The sequence below is a fragment of the Cebus imitator genome, unplaced genomic scaffold, assembly GCF_001604975.1.
Source record: "Cebus imitator isolate Cc_AM_T3 unplaced genomic scaffold, Cebus_imitator-1.0 Scaffold238, whole genome shotgun sequence".
NCBI classification, from domain to species: Eukaryota; Metazoa; Chordata; class Mammalia; order Primates; family Cebidae; genus Cebus; species Cebus imitator.
This window is the reverse complement of record NW_016107553.1, coordinates 717,018-743,550: the sequence shown is the minus strand read 5'-3', so window position 1 is coordinate 743,550 and position 26,533 is coordinate 717,018. Positions and strand designations below refer to the sequence as shown.

General features: G+C 35.6%; 1 protein-coding gene across 5 annotated transcripts in view; it reads right to left on the bottom strand.

Moving 5' to 3' along the window:
• Nucleotides 1-26,533, bottom strand: part of LOC108282293 (protein FRA10AC1) — a 42,588-nt gene that overhangs the window by 9,321 nt on the left and 6,734 nt on the right. For 2 of the 5 annotated variants that reach the window (XM_037727716.1, XM_037727717.1), the window contains exons 2-11: nucleotides 21,569-21,645; nucleotides 19,533-19,628; nucleotides 19,357-19,402; nucleotides 16,140-16,216; nucleotides 14,432-14,515; nucleotides 13,735-13,819; nucleotides 9,154-9,199; nucleotides 6,737-6,850; nucleotides 5,524-5,566; nucleotides 2,963-3,081 (exon numbers count right to left, since the gene is read on the bottom strand). In XM_037727716.1, coding sequence (XP_037583644.1) covers nucleotides 2,963-3,081; nucleotides 5,524-5,566; nucleotides 6,737-6,850; nucleotides 9,154-9,199; nucleotides 13,735-13,819; nucleotides 14,432-14,515; nucleotides 16,140-16,216; nucleotides 19,357-19,402; nucleotides 19,533-19,628; nucleotides 21,569-21,645 — 787 coding nt within the window. Of the gene's footprint in view, nucleotides 1-2,962; nucleotides 3,082-5,523; nucleotides 5,567-6,736; nucleotides 6,851-9,153; nucleotides 9,200-13,734; nucleotides 13,820-14,431; nucleotides 14,516-16,139; nucleotides 16,217-19,356; nucleotides 19,403-19,532; nucleotides 19,629-21,568; nucleotides 21,646-23,876; nucleotides 24,088-26,533 lie in introns of those variants that run through there. The other 3 variants (XR_001816350.2, XM_037727718.1, XM_017498168.2) reach the window with 2 other exon arrangements.

Below are 26,533 nucleotides of genomic sequence, written 5' to 3'. Positions count from 1 at the left end.
CTGAGGAGGAACTTCAGTTAAAAGCAGCTAAGGAGGTCAGGTGTGGTGGCTCATGCTGGAATCCCAGAACTTTGGGAGGCCAAGGTAAGAGGACTGCTTGAGGCCAGGAGTTTGAGACCAGTCTGGGAAACAGCAAGACCCTGTCTCTGCAAAAAAATAAAACTAAAAAAATTAGCTGAGTGTGGTAATATGGGCCTATAGTCCCAGTTACTTGGGAGGGTGAAGGAGGAGGACACTTGGGCCCCAGAGGTTAAGCCTGCAGTGAGCCAAGATTATGCCACTGTATTTCAGTACTCCAGCCTAGGGCTTGGGTGTCAGAACAAAACCCTGTTCTTAAAAAAAAAAAAAAAAAAAAAAGTATCAGTTAAGGAGAGGCCAGAAAAATAGAAATAAAATTAAAGGAAGTAGTTTTGAGGCATGTCAACAGTCCAAATACAGCTGGGATGTTAAGCATTTATTAATTACTCTTCAAGTTTGATCCAAATTAAGGTGGTCTGGCAAGAAGGAATCAAGTCAATGATAAAGCAATTCTGGATAATCCCAGATAAAATATTAAAGAGTTCCACATGGTTTTCCTAAAAGTTAGCTAAAATTTTGTTATTTTCTGTTATATGCCATAGAAGCTGGAGTAAAAAAGCTGTATTTCTAGAGACTTTAATCTCAAAGGCACTCTAAATAGAGAATAAGAAACAGATGTCTCAATTCCATCCTGCTTTGGTTTTCTATCCCTGAAGAATCTTCAAAGTCTTTTATTCTCTCATTCTTTATTATTTATGCTGAACACGAATGAGCTAGTGGGGTGCTAGGGACATAGCAATGAACAAAGCAGGCAGAATCTCTGCTTCTCTTTGCCTTTTACATTGTCATATATGTAATAATGGAAAGTGTCAGGAGCCATGACAGCATTACAAATGAGAGTCCAAACTTAGATACAAGGTGGGGGATGAAATCAGGAAAGGATCCTTGGAAATGACATTTAAGAGCTTAGACCTGAGGGATGAGCTGGGATAGAACTGAAAGTTTTAGGAAGAGAAGACACAGCATCCATATAACCCCTAAAACTGAAAGAAGCTTGGCATTTCCAGAAACTGAAAGGCTACATGGGGGGAGTGTGAAAGTGAGGTACAGAGTGGTGAGAAACAAGACTTGTATGGTACACAAGTTCTGGATCACACAGAACCTTTTAGCTTTGTCCAGGATTTTGGTTACCAGCCTAAAAACAACAGGGAACCACTGATTTATGGAGACTGGATTAAGAGGAGGGAAGGTGGGATGGCAAGACAGTAGTGGAGCCCATAAGGAGAATGTAACAGTAGCCCACAAGAGAAAGTACAGTGATTTGTAGTATGGTGGACAGAACCTGAGAAATACATACTCTGTGGGTAAAATTCACAGACCTTGATGACAAATTAAACATAAGTAACAAGGAAAAAGAAAGTATCAAGGATAACCCCCAGATTTCTGATATTAGTTTTTAGGTCAACATAAGTATCATCTACTGATGAAACACTACAGGAAAAACATCTATAAGGAAGATCGCGTGCATATGTATGCTTAATATGAAGGGTCCAAACCCAGCCCTGAACCTGAGTATTCATCTACCCAATCTATTCTGATTGTACTCAGTTAACATTTTATAAAGTAAAGATGAATTCTTTCATTTCGAATATGCAGTGATTAACATGGTATCACAGTTGTGATAAGAATGAACATATAATACAATGAGGGCAACAAATTTCTAAGTAACAATATTTTACTAGCATATAAGGATAAGTTTTTAAAACTCAAAAGATGTTTTTAACTTTTATTGGTTAAAATTTACCTTACAGTAGGAAATAATTAAGATAGAGACAAAAAGGCATTCTGCAACAAACGCTATCTCTTAATAAGCAATTAAAATAACACAGTATCGTCCTCTCGCCATCTATCAATTTTATGAAGTCTAAAGCTTGGTGACACCATATACTTGAAGCTATGGGAGTAGATGGGATTGCAAGGAGTTGTAGATTTAAACCCTGTCTACATAATGAATAAATCATGATGTGCAAGAAGTAAATGCTTCTAAGAATGCAGCCTATCTAATGACCTTCATAGCTGAAGCAAGAGAGCCCTCTCCTGTCCAACTATTGTATTAACATTGGCTTGAATCTAATTTAATTATCTACCTACTTTATTATGGGCTAAAAAAGCAACTAGAAGTACTTTCATAATAGCTAATATGTGCCAAGTATTATGCAAACTGCTTAATGAATTATCTCATTTCAATTTCTGAACAATTCTAAAAGGAATCATGACCATTTTACACATGAAGGAACTGAGTCTTAGAGGGCTTAAGGACTGCTGAGGAAAAAGCAAGCAGTTGATTAATGAACTTGAATTTAATAATTATTTACTAAGTATATATGTATAGCACCATGCTAGGTTCTGAGAGCACAGATATAGGTCAATCTTTCTCATTTCTAGAAACTCATAAACTAGTGAAAAAAATCTGTAGACCATTATAAATAAAATCAATGTTACAATTTTATATTGATTTATAGATGATAGACTGTTTAAAGGCACTGTTCAAAATGACTTTCACATTCTTATTTGAGTTTCTCCAATAAACTTGCCCAGTATGAAGGCCAGGTATTCACCTCACCCCTATACACGTAAGAAAAATAAAGCAGTTCAATAACTTATCCAAAGTAACAAGTCTGTAGGTGACAAAGCCAAGAATTAGAAAACTACTGGCAATAGTATACTATCTGCCAAAAATGAACTAAAATTAACCCTTAATTAACTTACAGGAGTTCTTAAAACTCCTGTAAGTCACTTTAAATTCATATCTAAATTCTCAGCCAGTTTCAACTACCGTAAAACGAAATTCTAAATGCATTCACCTATTGTATGAATGCAATACGGCAGATTATATTTCATGCTCATAAATACGAGTAGATCCCTTATCTTAATTTCCTTTTACCTTTATCTTTTTTCTTGGAAACCTCTTCTGCAGAAGATAATCTGGATTTTTTATGTGATGACTCTTCACTATCTTTTTTGGTTTTATCTTTTCTTTTCTTTGACTTGATTTCTTTTCTCCTTCATGTTAAACAATAAAAAATTAAAGTTAACTTTTCCAACTGACCTTTTCAAAAATAAAAACCAATGAACAAAAACAAAAATCAGTTAAAATACTTATTTTTTAAGTGTAATTCATATAATAAGGAAACTTAAGTGAGTCTGTGAATATTTTAGGCCAGTATATTAATTAAAACCATTCTGTAAGATAATGAAGTCTAAACACTGAGACAAATAATTATTTTCTCTAAGTCCTGTATACACTATAGTAAATACAAATTATAATTGTACTTGTTTCCTTCTTTCTATATTCTATCACTTAGCCATTTAAAACAAAATTATAAAAACAAATCTCATTTCTCTTCACATAATCCATATCCATCTACATGTTTAAAAAGCACAAACGAGATGAAACTTCTGTAACAGCTCTAAACTACCAGTAAATAAAAATTTATTCTTTTAAGAATAAAGGAATATAGTAAAAGCATATGGAATGAAAATGGAAAGGGCTTATTGTTAATGCATATATCAGCATCAGGCCACTTATAATTTATACTCTTACTGTTGCAGCTTTATCTCTTCTAGACCAGGTTTACAAGGTTAGCAAGCAAGTAATTTTAATAGGTTAAGAAAAGAAATACTAAACAGAAAGAGGTGATAATGCTGAAATTGGGACTGGCAAGGAGGATATAGACAAAGAGAAAGATTACTTTCAAAAAACTTGCTTAGCAGATTTTCCAAGTTAAAGTGCATATACCAAATGCTATAATAGTATTTAATGCAGTAACCACTCTTGCCTCTTTTGTAAGAATCACTTCCATTTTGAAATGAAGCTCAAAAGTCAAGGTCAAAATAAATCTCTGGTTTCTTTAAGTATCATCGATGGGAAGGGAAAATAAAGGTTTAGGCCATTCAAGTAATCTAAAAAAAACCCTGGCTGGGTGTGGAGGCTTATGCCTATCATCCCAGCACTCTGGGAGGCTGAGGCAGGAGTATTGCTTGAGTCCAAGAGTTCAAGATCGGCCTGAGCAACAAAGGGAAACACCATCTCTACAAAAACTTTAAAAAAAATTAGCCAGGTGTAGTGACATATGTCTGTAGTCTTATCTACTCTGGAAGCTGAGGTGGGAGGATCACTTGAGCACAGGAGGCTAAGGCTGCAATGAGCCATGATCACACCACTGTGCTCCAGCCTGGGCAATAGAGTGAGACACTGTCTCAAAAAAATAAAGAATAATGAAAATAATAAAAATAATCCTGCTAATTTTAAGAATTAAAAATATTACTTAACATTTAACAGCTAAAATACTATACAGGCACATTTATAACAAAGCTGTTATTTTTTGACAAATCCATATAACCGAAAACAAAGAAAGCCATTTTAAAATTAATATGCTTATGTATATATTTTATAAAGTTACAAGAGTTGAACTTTTAACTGTTATTTAGGGCATAAAACCTGACCATCACAAAAGCAAGTTGCAAAAATTTAGTCTGAACATCTTCAATGCCAGGCACTATGGCAAAAATTTTACGGGCATTTTCTTTTATTCCCCACAACAGACTTAGTAGCCTCATTTTTACAGGTGATAAAATTAAGTCTTACAGAGGTTAAGCTGTTTGCCCAAGAAGAAGCCTAGTAAGCCAAAAAGCTGAAATTAAAAACCCAGGTCTGATTTCAAAGCCCATGATCTTATATATACTGCAGGACACTAGTATTCCTACACATTCATGTGGCAGATACATTAGAGCTCATTCAATAGGAGCTTGATTTTAACTTTTTGTTTGTTTGAGACAGAATTTCTCTCTGTTGCTAGGCTGGAATGCAGCTCACTGCAACCTCCGCCTCTCAGGTTCAAGCAATTCTCCTGCCTCAGCCACCACAGTAGCTGGGATTACAGGCACCCACCACCACGTCTGGTTCATTTCTGTATTTTCAGTACAGATGGGGTTTCACCATGTTGGCCAGGCTGGTCTTGAACTTCTGATCTCAATTGATCCACCCACGTTGGCCTCCCCAAGTGCTGGGATTACAGGCATGAGCCACTGCGCCTGGCCTTGATTTTAACACTTAAAATAATTATAGAGGTGTCTAATCCTTTGTAAGAATGGCAAACTCCAGTTAAAACACTGTTTAAATGAGACACAAGAACTGCTTTATGAAGTCTGCTTTACAACACAATTTCTAATATTAAAGTGTCTGAACATTGGCTCCAAACTAAAAATTTTAACATCCATCTACCACACCACATAGGCCTTCACATTTAAAACTGCTTGGCAGGAATAGGGCATGATGGACTTCTAAACACCTGGTTTATGTAGCCATATAACAATACCAGATTTTCTACACAATCAGTCAATTCAACCATCAACTACTCGAGTCTACATTTAGACATTTAGTGCAGGTAAATGACTATATCCTGGATTACTAAACATTAAGAATGGCATTTTAGAAGACATTACCTGTGATGAAAATTTAATTTAATGGAACATTCTTGGCATAATCCTAAAAAGAAAAGACACCACTGAATGGCTAATTTTGAATATTTATACTGCCAATCTACTTTTAATATCATAAATTCTCACTTTCTTTATATTCCATTACTATAAAAGGGGAAACAATCTAAAGAAAACAATCTAAACTTCACCTCAAAAATGCAAATATATACACACGTACATGTAATAAACTTATTAGAATGCTTAAGGAATTGAAAATATTCTAACAGTACTGTAGAAAAATGTGTTGTCAATTTATTCTAAAAACAAACTGTGTTCCACAAGCATGTTAACATGTGTCTCATATCAAAGATATCTAATGATAATGTGGGCATAGTCATCTCCTCTGAAGTGCTCTAAGAACTTTCAAATACAAAGGAGCTTTTCAAATAGTTCCATAATTGTGGGTTTTTTTTTTTGTTGTTTTGTTTTTGCCTTAATCTTAGTCCACACTGGCTGACTTTTCCTCTTGAGCAGTTCCAGAAGGAACTCCAAAACCAGTCTGTACTGATATGCATAAGTAGCATGTAGGGACATTCTCAAATTTTATTAGGTATGAACAGAAAACTCTGAAGGAACATTTATTTAGGAACCAGAGAAGGTTAAAGGCAATAATATGATGAGGGAGAGCAACAGTTGACACATGAAGACTAGCTTAAAAAATAAATAAAAGAATTACAGACTCTGAAACATGCATCCTAAGGGAAACTGCTGTATTCTGGAGTATTTATTCCCTATGGTTTTAAGACTGATGTCAAGAACAATTATGCCTTCCTAAAGCTAATACCGTCAGAGTGAATTTATTTATTGTCTGTGCTACAACAATATCCCTGAATAATCAGCTAATGTGAGATTCTACACTGCCTTTTCTGATACTGTGCCCCTTAGCTATGTAACTTGGTGACATTCTCAAGTTAATGAGAACAGATCTCCACTCTACAAATTACCAGTTTACATTTGACATTAGAATTCTTTTTACCAAAGCACCACTGTAATGCTAAAAATGTAAAAATTTGAGGCTCAAAAGTTTTTTGAGACTTTGGGAAGCTCCAAGTAAAAAAAGCACATCCAGAAAGATACGTTAAAAATCATAATTGAATTTTAAAGTCTATATATTTTTAATTTTAAATTAAAGACAAACTTGGAAGAATCAATCACATCCCCCCTAGAATCAACTTACTTAATTTAACAAGTGCATTTCTCTTTTCACCATACTCAGTATAACCAAAATTAACTTCCCAACTCTTTAAGCCTTCTTTTTTATCACAATATTTATTTCCACAGACAAATTGACCTGCAGAAAGGAAAAGAATATTAACTATGATAGTTGGTGACAATATTTATCTGTATGATCTAGTACTATAAAATATACTTCTAAAATATGTAAATTATTAGCCATATTTAGTAAGCCTTTAAAAACTGACCACAATAATATGTTCAATCAACTTGTATACAAGTATCAAATCGAAGTACTATTACGAAAAAAATAAGTCACAGAATTCTTGCTTGAAAGACTGTATACAGACAGACATTTTGTGACTCCCTATTAGGGAATCTTACACTTTGGAAAGAGAGTATTAAAGAATGGACATATTTCTCAGAAAGTTGGTTTAAAGAAAAACAAAACAAAACAATATACTCACAAATACCCCAAAAGAAAAAACACACTTTCCAAAGTACATGCACTTATGGCTGGTTGAAACCTTTCCATATTTAATGGTAATAATAAAGTTAGTATTTTTAAGTATTAACATAATGACATTTATTTTAAATACTAGCATAGATGGCCTTGAAAACACATTTAAAAATTCTAGCACTTTGAGGTGAAATATTATATGTAGTCAAACCTGATACTCTAAATTTTAGAATAACTTGACACCACTATTAACATGACACACATTACCATGTCCACAATATATTAAAACCTCCAAAAAAAGACTAACTGATGACCCGAGAGAAAAAAAGAGAAATGATTCAACAGTAATCTACTTTGGCAAAAAGACAAGACCAAACTTCTATAATTTATACCACAATAATTTGTACCAACAGGAGCAAATTTGTAACCAGCAAATCTCTTTTATAAAAATTTTAAAAATATTACCAAAATGAATTTAGAAAGTTATATCCTAAAAAGATTGATTTCTAAATCAGCCTTTTAAACTCATTCCAAATGAATATTTTATTAGATCTATATGTTTAGTAGGTAAGGCTTTGTTGTTAAAACAGCAACAAAATTATAACTTTATATAAGAAATCACATTAGTAGCTTTCTTTCCTTTTCCTAACTCATCCTTCATTAAGTTATATAAATTTAGAGACAGCCCATCAATTTTTTTAAAAGGTAGCATTATAAACTCACCTGAAACATCTCATTCAGTAAAAGTACAATATATTAAAATTGTGATAGATGTTTCAGGATTTCTCATTATTTTAGATAAAAACACAAACTAAAATATAACCCTAAGAAAAGTTAAAATAGCTTTAAATTTATTCTTTTAATTTATTCTTTTTCCTTAATGTTCTTTTATGGCACATCCAATTTCACACCCAACATATCCAATTTATGGAAGACATATATGAGCCACAGCAACAGCATAAATATTTAATCATTTAAAAAGGTAATCTATGGCAGGGTGCGGTGGCTCAAGCTTGTAATCCCAGCACTTTGGGAGGCCGAGGCGGGTGGATCACGAGGTCAAGAGATCGAGACCATCCTGGTCAACATGGTGAAACCCCGTCTCTACTAAAAATACAAAAATTAGCTGGGCATGGTGGCACGTGCCTGTAATCCCAGCTACTCAGGAGGCTGAGGCAGGAGAATTGCCTGAACCCAGGAGGCGGAGGTTGCGGTGAGCCGAGATCGCGCCATTGCACTCCAGCCTGGGTAACAAGAGCAAAACTCCGTCTCAAAAAAAAAAAAAAAAAGGTAATCTTTCTGTTTAAAAGATTTCTTAAAATAAGTTTAAAATTATTTCCTTAGTGCTACTATATAGTTTTCAGTACTTTAACACTTAATGCAATTACTCAGTAAGGAGCTAATTTTACAGCAAGAGACAGCATGGAGATATACAATTTCCAGGAAAAATTTTATGAATAGATTTACAATAAGGCATAGACAAAGCATTTATTGACTGCCTATCAAATGTCTGGTCTTTTGCTATTAGACTATGTGTTTAGGCTCAATCTCAGGGACTTCCCAAAATGAGTACTAGCCTATCCAAAAATTCTATCAGGTTTAACATGATATTTAACTTCTACTTTCACAATGTGAATTTGGCTGAAAAACAGTAATAACAATTCATTATTCCAAAAATTAACAAAGAAAGGAAAAGAATAAAGCTTTCTTTTTTTTGAAAGTTGTCTCGCTATGAAATCTTTAATTTGTTAAATATTTTCTACATATCCTCAACTGAATGTTCTAATGGCAAAATTATAAAGGCAATAATCATTAAAGCATTATATTCTGACCTTTGCTAATAATGCATCATGAATACAATTTATTGTATATGTTAGGAATGATCTTACTCAATGACTCTAATTCAGTAACTTATCAAGATAAGCTCATTCTATTAAAAAGTAAAAATTTTAAAGAATTACCTTTTCCTGAAATGACTTCTTTTTCTACTCGCCACCTAAATCCAAACTAATAATAAAAAAATTACACTTATGCCAATGTAAATTTAAACATTAAATTTAAATTATACAGAATCTAAACATGGAGCCAACAATGACATTCACCAACCTAAAAAATAAATGTTATTCCCATCATGACAGATTTTTCTCTTCTTATAAGATTTAAAGTGCTTGAAAATACATTGAACAATTATCAATTTATCTGTTAAGAACAACCTACTTTAAGATATCTTAAAAGTTATAGGTGCCGGGCCACAAGATACCTAAGTTAACAAATAATATATCCTGTTCTATACCACTGACAAGAAAAAAAGAGGTTATGGTATAGTAAAGAAGCAGTATATTCTAGTACAAAAAAGTACAGCCTTTGGAGTCAGATTATTTAGGTTTGTATTTTAGCTCTACCACTTAACAGCTATATAGTATTGGGCAAGTTATTTAATGTCTTTTTGCCTCAGTTTCCTCATATATGTAAAGTAGAAATTTGAGTGCCTACTTCCTTGGTACTCTTAGAAGTTTAAAGAGGTTTAAATGAGATAATACATATGAAGCACTTAGAATAGTAACTAGCATACTCCAACAATCATGCTTCCCGGTATTTACCCAAATGGGCTGAAAACTAATGTCCACACAAGAACCTAAATATAGATGTTTACAGCAACTTTATTTCTAATTGTCAAAACTTGGAAGCAACCAAGACGTCCTTCACTAAATGAATGGATAAATAAACAACAGTGGTATATCCAGACGATGAATAATATTCAGTGGTAAGAAGAAATATCAAACCATGAAGACGTGGAGGAACCTTAAGTGCATATTACAAAGTGAAAGAACCCAATCTGAAAAGGCTGCACATATATGATTTCAACTATATGATATTCCAGAAAAGGTAAAACTATGGAGGAAGTAGAAAGATCAGTAGTTGCCAGCAATTAGGAAGGAGGGTGGGATAAACAGGTGGAGCACAGAGGATTTTTGGGGCAGTGAAAGTATTCTCTGTGATACTATAATGGTACACATCATTATACATTTGTCAAAAGTGGTAGAACATACAATATCAAGAGTGAGCCCTAATGGAAGCAATGGACTTCAAGTGATAATGATGTATCAATGTGGATTCACTGATTGTAACAAATGTACCACTCTGGTGTGGGATGCTGACAGTAGGGGAGGCTATGCATGTATGAAGGAAGAGGGTATATGGGAACCCTGTACTTCCTGCTCAATTTTGTCATAAACCTAAAAATGCTCTACAAATTAAAAATAAAAAATACACTCACAAAAATTACTTGAACCCAGGAGGTGGAGGCTGCAGTGAGCCATGATCATGCCACTGCATTCCATCCTGGGCAACAGAACAAGATCCTGTCTCAAAACAAAACAAAAAAAAAAATCACTCAGCTCTAGAAACATGCATACCTGTATCCAACTCAAGAAGCTCTGTCACTCATTAGGTCTTAACCTTGGGAAAGTTACTTAACTTCTCTATTTCCTCTTCATGTATAAAATGGGAATAGTAACAACCTTGAGTTAACAGGATTGTATATTAAGACAGAGGATTCAGATAAAGCATTTAAACGCCTTGCTAACTTCAGTCTGTTTGTGTGGTTTTTTTTCAGCCTCCCAAGTGGCTAGGACTACAGGCAGCTAGGACTACAGCATGTGCTACCGTGCCTGGCTAATTTTATTTGTTTATATATACAAGGTCTCACTATGTTGCCTAGGCTGGTTTTGAACTCCTGGCCTCAGGCTATCCTCCCATCTCAGTATCCCAAAATACTGGGATTATGGGCATGAGCCACTGTGCCTGGCAATTTCAACTGTTTTTTTTTTTTTTTTTTTTCCAGCTTCTATCTATTACTTGAATTTGGCAATTTTGTATTTTAAATGCAAATAAAGTCTCAAAATATTTCAAAATATTCTGATTAAAACCCAACAAAAATAAAATCTTCCAAATCTACGGGAAAAACTTAAATTTCAGGATAACTCTGTTTAATTATATTTTTAATCCTATATATACATGTGGAGATTGCTTGCCATCCAACATATGTTAGGATGTCTACTGAAGCATGGCCAAGTGTAACAGCAATAGTCTCCAAACTTTCTTCTTCATTCATTAATCTAGTCAACAGACAACTTTATTAAGCAACTACCTATTGGGCTTGCCATTCCACTGAAGATAAAGTGATTATTAAATAGTATGTCACCAAGAAGGTTATAATCTTACAAGGAAATAATAAATGTAACAAAACAACTGCATTATATCCTACTAGTTATAGACTGTATATTCTCTCCTGACATAAATTTCCTAGTTTGGAGTAAAGCTAAAGTTATTCAGGGTTTGGTGCTGAGCCTCCTTTTCTTCTCACTCTGCACTCATCACAATGAGGTCACATATGCAAGCAGTAAACAAGAAGAATTCTGACTTTATGACCAGGCACTTGGACTTTTATGTATAAGAAAAATAAACTTTCTAGCTCACTTGAGCCAGTGGTTTTTTTCGGAGAGTGTTCTCTGTCCTTGCAGCTGAACCTAATCCTAACTGATACAATGATCCAACTAAAGAGGGGAAATGCAATAAAGAAAGGAATAGGAGTAAGAGGCAAAGGTGGAAATTCACCAAAAATACTCTAAAAGTATCTACCATATATATTAGGAGCTGGTTTTAATTAAGTGAATAATGCTCTGTCTTTGTATAAATAAAGGGAAGAGAAAGTGCATCTTAGCAAGGGAACCAAAGCCATTACTCTTTCTCCAACACCTCAAACATGGTATGCCAAAACCAAACTCATTATCTTCCCCCGACAAAAAAATCACTCTCCAAATTCTGTATTTCTCTCAGCATCCATGCTCATAATCTGAGTCATATCTGATTTTCTTGCTGCATTTACCCTCATATCCATTCACTCATCATGTTCTAGTAGAAAAATATACATTTTTCAACACTCTATGATTTCCAGTGGTATGCTTTTTAAAAAATTGAGAATTCAAATATTTAATTTTTATTTATGTATACCTTCTCCCTTCAACTAGACTAGCTTTTTCTGAAGATTAATCACCATGTATTAATCCACAGTACCTAGTCCAGTTTCAATAGATACTGAACAACAACAAAATACTGAAGAATTATGATGGTATTAGGAGGTGGGGAAAAATTAAAAAAGAAAGAAAAAAACAACTTAAGAACAATCCATGAACAAGCCAGAACTGAAAAAGCTGCTTTGTTACATGCCCCTAGAAAGACATAATTTTCAAGCTTGATTTATAACACAGTAACTTTAACTCCAATTACTGTGGTGCTTTTTGAACCAGATGTGGTACAGAAAGAAGACAGCTGTGAACTGAAGACCATAACCAGTTCATAAGAAACAGAAGTTTTGGGGACATATTAAGTGCATGGGTTTATAAATAGGGTATACAAAATGAACATTATTACTATTTTCTAGAAGAAACTTTGAAACAACACACATATTAAAGGGACTACTGAAAAAAATTATTAAATCAACCCTGGTTCTAATGAGATCAAATGATTTAAATGACAAAGAAATCTTCATGATATATAAGATAGCTTTTTAAATAAGTTTTTTTCTTAATACAAATATACAGTACCTATAACACATATTTATGCAACATTCCTTCCTCTCACATTTCCAACTGAGATCTGCTCCTGGGTCACCTTTTCCAGCTATAATCTGAAGTTTGAGATAGAAATAAAAATAACTTTTTATTTTTTAAAAAGTCTCACTATCATCCACACTGAAATGCAGTGGTATGACAGCTCACTACAGCCTCAAACTCCCGAACTCAAGTAACCTTCTAACCTCAGCCTCCCAAGTAGCTAGGACTACAGGCAGGTACCATTGTACCTGGCTAATTTTTTTTTTTAATTTTTGTGGAGACAGAGTCTCACTATACTGCCCAGGCTGGTTTTCAACTCCTGGCCTCAAGCACCTTCCTGCCTCAGCCTCCCAGAGCGCTGCGATTACAGACATGAGCCATCACAGCCAAAAATAAAAATATAAAAATATTAACTAACGTAAGATGTAAAGTGGGAAAGGAAATTTGTCATTGCTAATTAGCGCTGATTGAAATGTTAATTTTACTAGAATACACATTTACGTAATAGAAGGTGTACATCTGGATCTCTATAAATGGTAATCAATTTTTAAAAATCTATCAATTTAAAACATCATCTGTGAAATAAGACATTATTCTGTAGAGTTAAATCATTCATTACAATAACTAGAGGCTCTAGACTGGACTCAGGATGAAGCAGGATCCAATAGCCACTTGTGTTTAATTTTAGACTTTTCATGCCTCAGCTCACAAAGAAAAAAAAACATCCTTGTCCTTCATAAATTTCCACAGGCCTTTTGTAAAACTCCACAGCTGCAGAGGTTAAATGGTCCAAATGACACATCATAAATGCAGGACAACTGAGTCTAGAATTAGCATCTTTAAAAGAATAATATGGGACATTATAGTATAAAAGTTAATATTTTACTTGAATAAGAACCTCTTTCCATAAATATGTGGGAAGCATACCTTATTTTCTTTATATTTACTGAGATCTGCTATGCAGTATTCCTTAAATAATTTATCATAGTATTTCTTAGCAAGTCTCTTCTCCCTAGATCCATAAAAATATAAATATTATACATTTAGAAACTCAACCATGGTTTGCTACTTGCAAGTGATGTCAAAGAACACATAGGAAATAAACATTAATGTTTTAAGAGAACTATTACTTACATGTGCATAGAGTATCTGGATATTAACTATTAATAGTGGTTCCCTCAGCGAGGGAAATTGGAGAACTGACAGTCACAAATGAGAAGGACAATCACTCTTCACCGTTTACCCTTTGTAATGTTTAAATTTAAAAAAATTTTTTAAATATTTTCAGGTATGACTTTTTCCAAAATATTTTAAAAATTAAAGCAGCAGCATATAATAGCATATTACAAGATAACACACAATACTGTAAAAAAAAATGATATTTTTTGAAGACTAAGTCAAACAATGAGAAGTCAGTTAAAACTGTCAAAAATTACCAAAAGAATCGAACAATCCTAGGTAAGATTTTATGTCCTTGATCAAGAATTGTTCTATGAAGGGGCTGAACACCTTGACTAAGTGACAAAACAACAACAACAACAACAACACTCAGAGAGAGACAAAAAAAAAACAAGAGAGCCAGGACTAAAGCATTTCATGCATTATGCCTCTGATGGCTAATTACCAAGTCATGTCCATTTCGTCCTCCTCATTCCACAGGAATCTGTGATTTTCTTGTATAACATCCATGTCTGTCTTGTCATTTTCCCTGGAAAATAAAACTTTTTCAATTTGATACAAAAACGAAAGTTGTCAAATTTAGGTTAAATACCTCTGTGAGTTTTGGAAAATTTTATTAAAAACATAATACATAGCTTTTTTGTGAGTGTATATACTTGTTCATATATTTATAAAAATACTTCAATATTTTCAAAAGGCACTTATAAAAAGTGCTGCTACAGAAGCAAGTTAAACGGATAAGGAATCTGTCTATAGCATTGGTTTCAATTATACAAATGGTGCTAAGCTACCAAAGCTAGAATGAGAAACTTGAATAAACACTAAATGAATAAAGTAAATGAAAATAAGTTTCAGAATTTAATCAAAAGTCCATAAAATGCCTCTCTCCTGAGATTTAATTTTTAAAAATATGAAAAGTTTTCCATAGCTCATTTTACTACAGTTTCCTAGGTAGAAGACTGAGTAAAGGAGGAAGAGAGCCAAAGGGACTGATCTTTCAAAATAAAATGCTAACTGGGGTTTAAAAAAAAGTGATTGTTGGGAGATACAGGATAAATTAATAGGGGAGATAAATCGGGGGTAAATTAGACAGTACTAAAATTTCTCAGAGCCCTACCAACTCAGAAAAACATTAGAGGAGAAAAAAAAAACCCTCACCCAAAACTAAAAAGTTCTAAGACCCATGTACACTATAGCAGCACAATTCACAATTGCAAAGCTATGGAACTGACCTAAGTGCCCATCAACCAATGAGTGGATAAAGAAAATGTGATACATATAGATATAGATATACAGATGTATAGATACACACACACACACACACACACACACACACCCCTACCTCATGGAATACTACTTAGCCATAAAAAGGAATGAAATAACATCTTTTGCAGCAACTTGGATGGAGCTGGAGGCCATTATTCTAAGTGAAGTAACTCAGGAATGGAAAACCAATTATCGTATGTTCTCATTTATATGTGGGAAATAAGCTATGAGGATGCAAAGGCAAAACAGTGACATAATGGACTTCGGGTACTCAACGCAGGGAAGGCTAGGAGGGAGGTAAGGAATACATATTAGGATTGGTATACTGTACACTGCTCAAGTTATGGGTACACTAAAATCTCAGAAATCATCACTAAAGAACTTATTCAGGTAACCAAAAACCACCTGTATCTAAAAAACTACTGAAATAAAAATAAAAATTGAAAAAAAACAACAACAACAAAAAAAAACAAGTTCTGATAGAAGAGCCTTAAACATGGGAAGCCCTTTGATATGCAAGACATGCCAGAGTGAGATTTCTTGTTTACCTGTCTTTTAAAAAGCAATCCCAAACATTAAGGTCTAAAAATTTCCTTATTTCAAAGATCCTTGCCAAGAAGATATATGAGTATTCCTCAAGCATCCTTTTATCACCAGGGTTGTACCTGGTTCAGTGGGTAAAGAGTCTACTTGAGGCCTGTCCAAAGAAATGGAAATCATGAAACTACTCAGTTAGAAGATATAGATGGTATCTCTACCTTATAATATAAAAAGCAAACTGGAATAGAAAGCAGGAAAGAATGACAGAATCAGAAAATCAGTAGCTGTGGGTCTTCAAAGTTCTCCATACCCCACACTCCCTTCTATGTAAACTTCCTGATACTTACCCCAAACGCTTGAAGTCTTCTTTTTTGCCACCATAGTATAAAATATAGTCATTTACAAACTTTGTGTGTCTTTGATACTGAAATGCAAAAAATTAAGGATTTTATTCTCTTAGGAATTGTTTGGTGTCATAATACGTTGCTAAGTGGGAAAAAAAGCATAGTATGAGTCTATTTAGCTTTTTTAAAATATGCAAATACATACCATACATGCTTATACATTCAGAAAATCTAGAAGCGTATATACGAAATTGCTGAGAGTGAAGATTGTAAAGTAGAGGCTTTCTTTTGAATATTTTTCAAGCATATACTACTCTTGTGATAAAAATATATCTCCATCTGGGAAGAAAGAGAGCTTCCTATTCTATTGCTGAACTGCATATAGCCTCCTACCACCACTCATTCTAATAATCACAATATGAAAAATTTTAAAAGTGTAGTTTCTAAGAGTAGAGTATGATTTTTCTTTCATTATCATAAAATATAACTTGTCTGTTTTAGTAATGATAAAGCCTCTAAATAGAAGATGCAACTTCTTTTAAATCCTAAAAGTTTCAAAAAAAAGCAAATATAAAAAATCAATTTTTATACTGTCTTTTAAATTCAGAGAATAAAATACCATGTTTACTTCCAACGCAGTATAACAAAATAAATGAGCATTTTACTAAACTCAATAGCACTCTCTAGTCTAGAGCCAAACATGCACATAAGAGCTAACCTCGCCTTCTATGATACTCTCTGTGACTATTACATTAAAAATAGTGATTTCATTGATCATAATGTGTTCTAATAGACAATCAGAATAGGACATTTCCATATTGTAACAAACCAGTTAATATTTCAGGGAAATAAAAGAGAGACAGACAGGCAGAAAAGCCAAATATCTGGAGATCTGGATTCTAGCTCTTGATCTACCACTAACTGGTCACAAGACCATGGCAAGTCGTGTAACCTATTAGAGCTGGGGTCAGCAAACTTTTTTTGTAAAGGACCAGATGGTAAATATTTCAGGCTTTGCAAGCCATATGGTCTCTGTTGCAAATGTTCAGTTCTGCCATTTTAGCATGAAAGCAGCCAAAGACAACATATAAATGAAGCATGGCTGTATTCCAATATAATTTTATATGCAAGAACAGGTGGTGGGTAGAACTTTTGCTTCTGGGAAGATGGAGTAGACAAAGATGTACTTCTCCCTATTCCTCACACTAACAACTAAAATCCTTGTATATTATATATCAAACATAAAAAGACTCTGAAAGGTGGCGAGAAGAAGGCATACTGCTAGGGAACTGAAAACCTATGGTATGACATGATAGTGAGTTCCCTAGGTTTCCTTTTTGTCTCATATATCCTAGATTCGGAGATAAAGAAGCTAACAACCTGGAAACACCAACAGGCACAGACTAAAAAAGCCTCAACAAAAGCCTGTTCTCCCTAACCAAATGACCAAGAGTCAGCCAACCAAGACAACTTTTAGACAATAACTACCCTACTCTTACCAAACACCCCAGAGAAAACTGTGGCTCCTAGTCAGAATCACAATTATTAAAAAGTCAAGAAACAACAGATGCTAGCAAGGCTGGAGAGAAATACAAATGCTTTTACACTATTGGTGAGAATATAAAATGGCTCAATCATTGTCGAAGACAATGTGGCAATTTCTCAAGGATCTAGAACCAGAAACACCATTTGGTCCAACAATCCCATTAGTGGGTATATACCCAAAGGAATATAAATCATTCTGTTATAAAGATACAGGCACATGTATTTTTATTGCAGCACTATTCACAATAGCAAAGACATGGAACCAACCCAAATGCCCATCAATGACAGACTAGATAAAGAAATGTGGTACCTATACACCATGTAATACTATGCAGCCACAAAAAGGAATGAGATCACATCCTTTGAAGGGACATGGATGAAGCCGGAAGCCATCATCCTCAGTAAACCAACGTAGGAACAGAAAACCAAACACCGCATGTTCGCACTCATAAATGGGAGCTCAACAATGAGAACACATGGACACAGGGAGGGGAACAACACACACTGGAGCCTGTTGGGGGGAGGGGCAAGGGTGACCGGTTGATGGGTGCAGCAAACCACCATGGTACACGTATACCTGTATAACAAACCTGCAAGTTCTGCACATGTATTCCAGAACCTAAAGTAAAAAAATAAAATAAAATAAAGAAAAAAGTAAAATAAAATAAATCCTCCCACACAAAGCAAAAAAAACCTGTGGCTCCACCTCCATCTATACCAGAAAAGGAGTGCCTGTACTTCACTCTCACTAGGCTGTAACTAGGTGCCCCCAATGCAGTGGGTGTCAGAGAAGGCAGAGCAAAGGTTTAAATGCTAAAGGAACAAATGGCAGATGAGATCCATGGAAACACTAAGCTACTGGGTTAGGAGATAAGAGGAATAAATCAATTAGTGACACAATAGTACTTCTATAACTTAAAGAAAAATATTGGAATAATAAATTGAAACAGATGAATACAGGTAGGGGGCGTAGCAAATTGACATTGTCTCCTTCTCCCAATTCTGATCACAGCAATAAATACCTCCAAATGCTTCAGTTCTTGCTTGGCCTCTCTTTAATTCTCCAGTATTCTCAACAGCAGTATGGATGGCCAGCTTAGCAGTTAGTGTCATGAGCCAGTCTTAATAAAACACTAAGTTGAGAAATGGCTACAACTGGGAAGCAGGGTTTATTTTACACAGCTTTAAGTCATGCCTAAAAATTAAAGCCACCACAGGCCTGAGGACAGTCCACAGGCAGACCTAATTTTATTTTTATTTTTTCCTTAGATCCAGAGACAGGCTGGATAGACCTAATTTCAAACACAAATTTTGTAGAGACCTTAAACAGCAAAGAACCAGGTAGGAAGAGAATAAATTAAAATGAGACTAAAGATAAGTATAGGAAAAGGAAATGCTGAAAGCTTGAAAAAACAAGTTGGAAAATATATTTGCAGATTCATGGTTTATAAAGTACTAGTAATATGTTTACTAATTATTTTTGTCTCTAAATCTTTCCTATATATTAGTAAAAGAGAATTGTACCCAAAAGTATAAATGGCAAATTCCTACATCAGTAAATACTTATCTTTAAAAATAAAAAAGCCTATCTGACTTCAAAAGATTTTATAAAACAAAAAAGCAGATTTTAAAATATTCTACTAGTTATAAAAATCTGGAAATATAAAAAGGATACAGCATCCATAGCTATGAGATGAAACCTTCTATTTCTTGCTTCTTCCCTGTTAAAACAAATTTTATTTTAAGCAAATTCACAATGTCTATATTTGAATTAACATAATCAAATCCCCTAGTCTGTAATTGATGAAACAACTTAAACCAAGAAACCGAACTGCCATCGAAATACCATACCTATCCAGCAATTCTGCCGCAACTTGTTTATGGGCCACCTTTCCATGTTTTTCTTTCTGAAACGGTTTTTGGAGCAGTAAGTCATCTTCAACTGTCCTGGTATATTAAGAAGAAAATATGAGTTCATTTTTTTCAAAGGGTGTTTTCTAATTCTTTCTATTTTCATAATTGGAATCGATTTTAAAGAATGTAAGTCTTAAGAAGACTCACTGAACTTTAATGAGACATTTTACATTTCCTTAAATAGCTTAATTAATACCTTACTGCTATTTAGTATCTATAACATGGAGAAGATGAAATAACAAAAGCATGGACTCTAGCGTCAGATCACCTAGGTTCCTGATTCAAATCCTAATTCTGTCAATTACTGCCTTAATCTTAGTAAGATTTAATTACTTAACTCTTTGTCTCTTAATTTCTCTAGCTGTAACATAGTGATAAGAAAGTTTTTGGTAATTAATAATATGCAACAAGCAAGACTGATGATAGAGAATACAAAAACACCATAGATCAAGCTTGTCCAACCCGTGGGCCTCATGTGGCCCAGGATAGCTTTGAATGTGGCCCAACACAAATCTGTAAACTTTCTTTAAGAAATTTTTTTGCAATTTTTTTTTTTTTTTCAGACGGAGTTTCACTCTTTTTACCCAGGTTTTTTTTTTATGGCACGATCTCGGCTCACCGCAACCTCTGTCTCCTGGGTTAAAGCAATTCTCCTGCCTCAGCCTCCCGAGTAGCTGGGACTACAGGCGTGTGCCACCATACCCAGCTAATTTTTGTATTTTTAGTAGAGATGGGGTTTCACAATGTTGACCAGGATGGTCTCGATCTCTTGACCTCGTGATCCACCTGTCTCAGCCTCCCAACGTGCTGGGATTACAGGCATGAGCCACCGTGCCCGGCCTGCAATTTTTTCAAGCTCATCGACTATCATTAGTGTATTTTATGCAGGCCCAGCACTGTTCCAGGCCAACAGTGAGCCAACAGATTCACAATTGTGTGTGCTCCACAGTAGTATGTAGCCCAAGACAATTCTTCTTCTTTCAATGTGGCCCAGGGAAGCCAAAAGATTGGAGACCCCTGACATAGACGATCAGCCCTAGTTATAGTGATAAATATAATCCTAGAGCAGAGTATCCAACTAGGTTTGCTCATATTCTACTCTTACAAAGTAATATTTTTGAATGAAAAATCTAGAAAATGTAAACCATCAAAAATGTGATTTATTATAATTGTTAACTATCCTTTGGGTTATCACAAAGACTGAATATCTTATGAAAATGTTCAAACCCAGTTAATATGCCTAGAACAATTGCTCTCAGGGTGAAACAATAAGCCAATTTCTATAAAATTGGTTGGCAAAAATCAGCCAACAGCCTGGTGTGTAAGTTTGGTTAGTATACATCAGTCAACCACTCCTGAGTCAAAGTATAAAACAGTTTCTATGCACTGAAAGTTAGGAACAATGCTCCTATGCACAGCAGCTCCACCAAGACATATCCTACTTATAATGCACAGGCTTTACGTGCTAAGAGTTCTTGTCCCTTACAATTCAATAAACTTTCCTTGAGTTTCTTCCCATGACCTCTTAGTCTGCTCATTCATGTATCCATAAGAACTGTGCTGCACTACTATATTTTTATACTCCACGTTAACTTCACTTTGAAGGCAAGTAGTACTAGCAAGAGATCACCATTCAAGCCCCTTCTGAGCTACAAGATTTGCAAATAAACAGTCCTTGACAGTTGAATGAAAAATATATGCAATAAAAAGGTTTCACTGATTTCTGAAAAGATTCCCGAAATCTGAAACTCTTCTCTCCCTTTCAACAACCTCCTTCACAGAATTAACATTTTATTTTTCCCACAACTGTTCTCCAATTTTTAGTCAATGTATTAGTTTAATGAACAAAAATTCATTCACTAGAGCAATTGAATTCACAAGTAAACACAGTTCAAAAATTTCACTCATTTATTTATACTTCATATTAATCTAGAAAGGATGTGAAATACAGATCAATAAAAAAGATTACTTACCTTTTTCTCCTTTTGCTGGATTCTACACAGTGTTCATCATCACTAAAATCAGAATCATAGCCTCCATGACCATGCATCTATAAAGGAGTACAAAGTCAGCTATTTAGAATCCAAGTTGCCAATTGTTCAGGAAACAGAATAGTTCAAAAATAAGTTTTCTTAAACAGCCACAATAATTTTTAAGGATCATTGTGAGCAGATTCCTGTTCACAGGCTATCTAGCCATCTAAAATTCTACTCACTTTTAAATAAGAGATACACCTTTCAGAAAATGCAGCAACATTTTTCACTCTCAATTTATCATTAGGTGAACAAAAAAGGCTACTCTCTGACCTTTTCACTGAAAACCAGGCATAGAAGCTGCAGTGACTGCTTACAAGTTTAGCAATGCTTCACTTTTGATTCAGAGCAGTAACAATCACTGTATATTTACAACTTTGTTCCAGACGTTGTGTTAAGTACATTGCACGCAATGATTCTAATTCTGCAAGTTAGAAAGTATCTTCCTTTAGGAATGAAGTAATCAAAATTAAGTAAATCTATTCTACAAATCTAGTAAGTGGCTAATCTGCTCTACTTGATTCTTGAGCCCACAATTTCAACTACTCCAAATTTCCTCTCTGGAATATGACTTACTATACTCCAGGAGAATTACAGTATTTGTGAACAGTACATCATTAATTGATGAAAATTTTCCTGTAATCTTTTTCAACATATGTAGATTTCCGTTCTTTTAGGTTTCTTTAAGGTAAACTACCTTGCCCTTTGGTCAGCTTTCTCATTTCATTTTATTTATTTGGTGTTTTTGGAGAGTCTCACTCTATTGCCCAGGCTGGAGTGCTGTGGTGCCATGATGACTCATAACATCCTCAGCCTCCTGGTATCAATGGATCCTCCCACCTCAGCTTCTCCAAGTAGCTGAGACTACAGGAGTGTACCACCACACCTGGCAAATTTTTTTAAAAAATTTTTTGTAGATAAGGGGTTTCACCATGTTGCCCAAGCTGGTGTCAAACTCCTGGGCTCAAGCAGTTTGTCTGCCTCAGCCTCTCAAAATGCTGGGACTTCATTTTTGAATTGAAATTCTTAGAAATGCTGGAAGACCTCAGTTGTCACTCAATTGTGATGGAAGAAGCTTCAGGTTCCAGCTTTACACTGAATTTGGAACACACACTAAGAGAAATGGATGGATTATTTGACAATTTGATGTCATAAATAAGTAATTTACATGGCTAGAAGGAACGGTCCAGGTTAAATGACATATCAAATTATTAAAACTAATATAATGACAGCAAGTACAGCAGGAAAAAGGAAAGAATCCCCTAAACTTCATGGCACTGGGTCTAGGATAGACAACATATTTCTAGTCCTGGCTACCTTGAGTAAGTAATTTCATCTCCCTGGACTTCATCCAATAGATAGCTACATCTAATAAGGTAGCTACGTGAAATAACATTTAAGTTGTTTATATCTTCAAATAACCTTTAAAGTCTGTAATTCCATTTTCAAACTTAGGCGTGTGGGTGTATACCTCTCTTCTTTGTCCCACTGAATTCCCAGATAGGAAGACGCTAGTCAAGGTTGAAGATGAAGGTTAGAAAGCCACAGTTCCAACTCTACCCTCGCTTACATCTGTTATTGCCTTACACACCTGGATTTTACACCCTTTATCAGGTCAACTCCAGCTGTCTTATCACATCTGTTCAAGCTATAATGTCCTCTCACTCTTTGTCCTACTTTCTTTACATCTTAATGGGAGACAGCTGCAGTGTGGAGTTTGGAGATATATTCTGGGATGAGCCTACTAGAATTCATAGCTTTTCTTTCTTTGGGCCTGTTCATTAACCTCTCCAAGCCTCAGTATCCCTATTTATAAAAAGAGGCTCGTCAGATAACTGACCTCACAGGAATGGAGATTAAATGAGTTACCTCATCTAAAGGGTTTCACCGGTGTCTCGGATAGTGAAACCCAGCAAATGTTAACCATCATCATCATCTTGCCACTCCCCCAGGACACCACTTCCTACTCTTGCTTCCACTCTCCCATTTCTTTATTCTCCGGTCGCTCTACCCAACCCATACCTATCTTAACTCACTGGGTAAACTAAAAAGCTCTCGATCACTTCAGACTACGAATCAACTGACAAGAGCCGAGAGAAACTCGAGAACGGAGATGCCAGGTGCCTCTAGAATCTGTCATGCAAAAAGAAAAAAAAGAAAAACCTACGATCAACTAGTACTATAAGAAAAACAAGTTTTGAGGTCCTTCTCCCCGACGCCAAATATAGCCACAGCCCTCCTCACACACCCTTTCCCTTCCTCCCTGTGTGCCAAGCTCGCCCCCGGAGTCTTCGTTGCCTTCTTTCCCGGCAGCTGTAGCGACGACCCTCGGCCTCTGAGAGCCGCTGCAGGGCAGGTCCCGTGCGCCCGGCCGCGCAGCCTCGCCACAGTTGCCGCCGCGTCGCCCGCTACCCGCCTTTCCCTACGGGTCCCGACTGGGCACCACTTCCGGTCCGACACGGCCACGTGTTACATCTAAATGGCACCGTCCCGCGAGTGCGCCGATTTTGTGCTACAGCCAGAATAGCTCCGGGAAACAAGGGGAGCGGGAGTAAAGGCCCGGAAGGGGACGCAGAGGCTTCCAGCTTTCGCCATGTCGCGGCTCCCAGTTTTTCCTGGGCCTTCTTCCTTTCCCATCTAGAGAATCCGGCATCTAGCACCGCTGGCACTACCTGCTGCTCAGCCCACGCCTCACATTTGAAAATATATTTTGTTTTACCCTGCCTCCTGCCGTCCTCTCTCTAGTAACCTTAGTAACGCCTCCTCGGAGGATCCTCACAGAGCATCTCATCAGCGCTTCAGATCAGCCTCTCCCCCCTTCCCTCTGTAATACAGTTCTCATAATTAGAACAAAAATATCTTTCCATCGTTTCACCACCCACACAATAGATACCATTCCAAGAGCAGTGCTGATGGCAGAAGAGCTCATCGAATTTGTGAGAAAAGAAAGAATAGGGAGGAGAGATTTCTCAGGGTTGAGGATTCTCTGCTGACAAGCGACCTGGCACATGCGAAAAGGGTTCCAAAATAGAATCTTAAAGAAGAAGAAAGGCAGGAAAAGTTGGATTATTTTAGGCGCCACTAGGTTATTCCTGTGCTTTGCCTTTTCTACATCACGACACCCCACTCTTTCCAGCCTAGTTGCTTGGTTCATGTCTCGTCTCTCGCTGGCATGAGCAGCTCTTCATTTTTGCTTCCTCCTCGGTACCCAAAACGGTGCCTTGGAAATCTCAAGTGCTAATTAAATATTTGTTGAATTGAACGGGCACGCTTCTGGCTTTTACAGTGGGCCCTTTTTAGAGAAAACCTTGGCACTTAATGCACACTCATTTTATATCTTTTGCCCTGCACAGTAGATAACGATATCCTTATCAGTTCAAGTCTCTAATCCTGACAATAAATTATAGATACATTCTGCTTTACCCATTGCAGTGAATGTGATCTTAAAAGGCTCTAAGGTAAATTAAATTATTGTAAATTAAATTATTCTAAAGAGCAATCAGTTTATACTTCAATAAAACCGTTTACTAAAAAAATTTAAAGCAATGGGAAGCCTTACAATTTAATGTTACAGTATATTGAATTATTTTGTCAAGCAGTTTCTTTTTTGGTAAATAATATTAAATACATAATTAGTTTATTATTAATAAAACTAAACACACCTGTATCTCATATCCAATTTCCTTTCTATCCATATTTGACATTTATGAGCATTTTTCTACCATCCCCAGTATCTTCTTGTTTGTTGTTTCATTTTACTCTTCCAACAACCCTGTGCTGCTGTATTATTAGCCTCATTTTACACATGAGGAAGACAGGCACAGAACCTAAAGCCACAAACCTGGCGAGGGTTGAGAACTGGGTAGTACTTGTCTTGGTCTCTCTATAAGACCCAATTTCTCTCTCTTTCTTTCTCTCTTTTCTCTCTTTCTCTCTCCCCCCCTCTTCATGGATTGTGTGGGAAGTAGCTTCTGGTTCCAACATTTCTAAGAATTTCAGATCTGTTGCTACCAGTCCATTCAGGCAAAGATTTCCATTTTTTACTTTGAGTTTTTACAGCAGTTACTGAAAAAGAGTAAATAGAAAATATATACTAGGCATAGATTGTGTGATCTGAACTAAAAATAATACAGGATAGAAAACCTTTACCTGCTTAGGAAATCTCAAGTTAACAATTACAGCGCAGCAGCAATAAAAAACACAAATATTTATTAAGTGCCTACTCTGGGCAGGACACTGTCCTAGGCATCAGGGTTACAGGTAACAGCAACTCCTTACCCTTCAAGGTTAACTAGTAAGAAAGACAATATATGGAATCATTACAATATATTCTATCACATGGCAAGTGTCTAGTAAATGCATGAACCTGTTGTTCCTACTTTGTAAAATATGTTATTTCAATGGATGTGAAAATTTAAATGTGTACTAATGCTGTGTAACTCAAAGCAACAAAATACTATGTTAGGTATGTGGCAAGGATGTGGGAAGTTGTGCGATGGTGGTGGTGATAATACCAAGTAGTAATTCTAATATAAACTATGAATGTGCACTCTTTGTCGCCCGGGCTGGAATATAGTGGTACAATCTCAGCTCGCTGCAACCTCTGCCTCCTAGGTTCAAGGAACTCTACTCTTTCAGCCTCCTGAGTAGCTGGGACTACAGGCGCATACCACGCCTGGCTAATTTTTGTATTTTTTTTTAATAGAGATAAGGTTTCACCATATTGGTCAGGCTGGTCTAGAACTCCTGACCTCAGGTGATCCATCCACCTTAGCCTCCCAAAGTGTTGGAATTACAGGTGTGAACCACCACACCCAGCAAATGTGTTTTCCTTTTCCTTTCCCTTTCTTTTCTTTCTTTCTTTCCTTTCTTTCTTTCTTTTTCTTTCCTTCTTTTTCTTTCTTT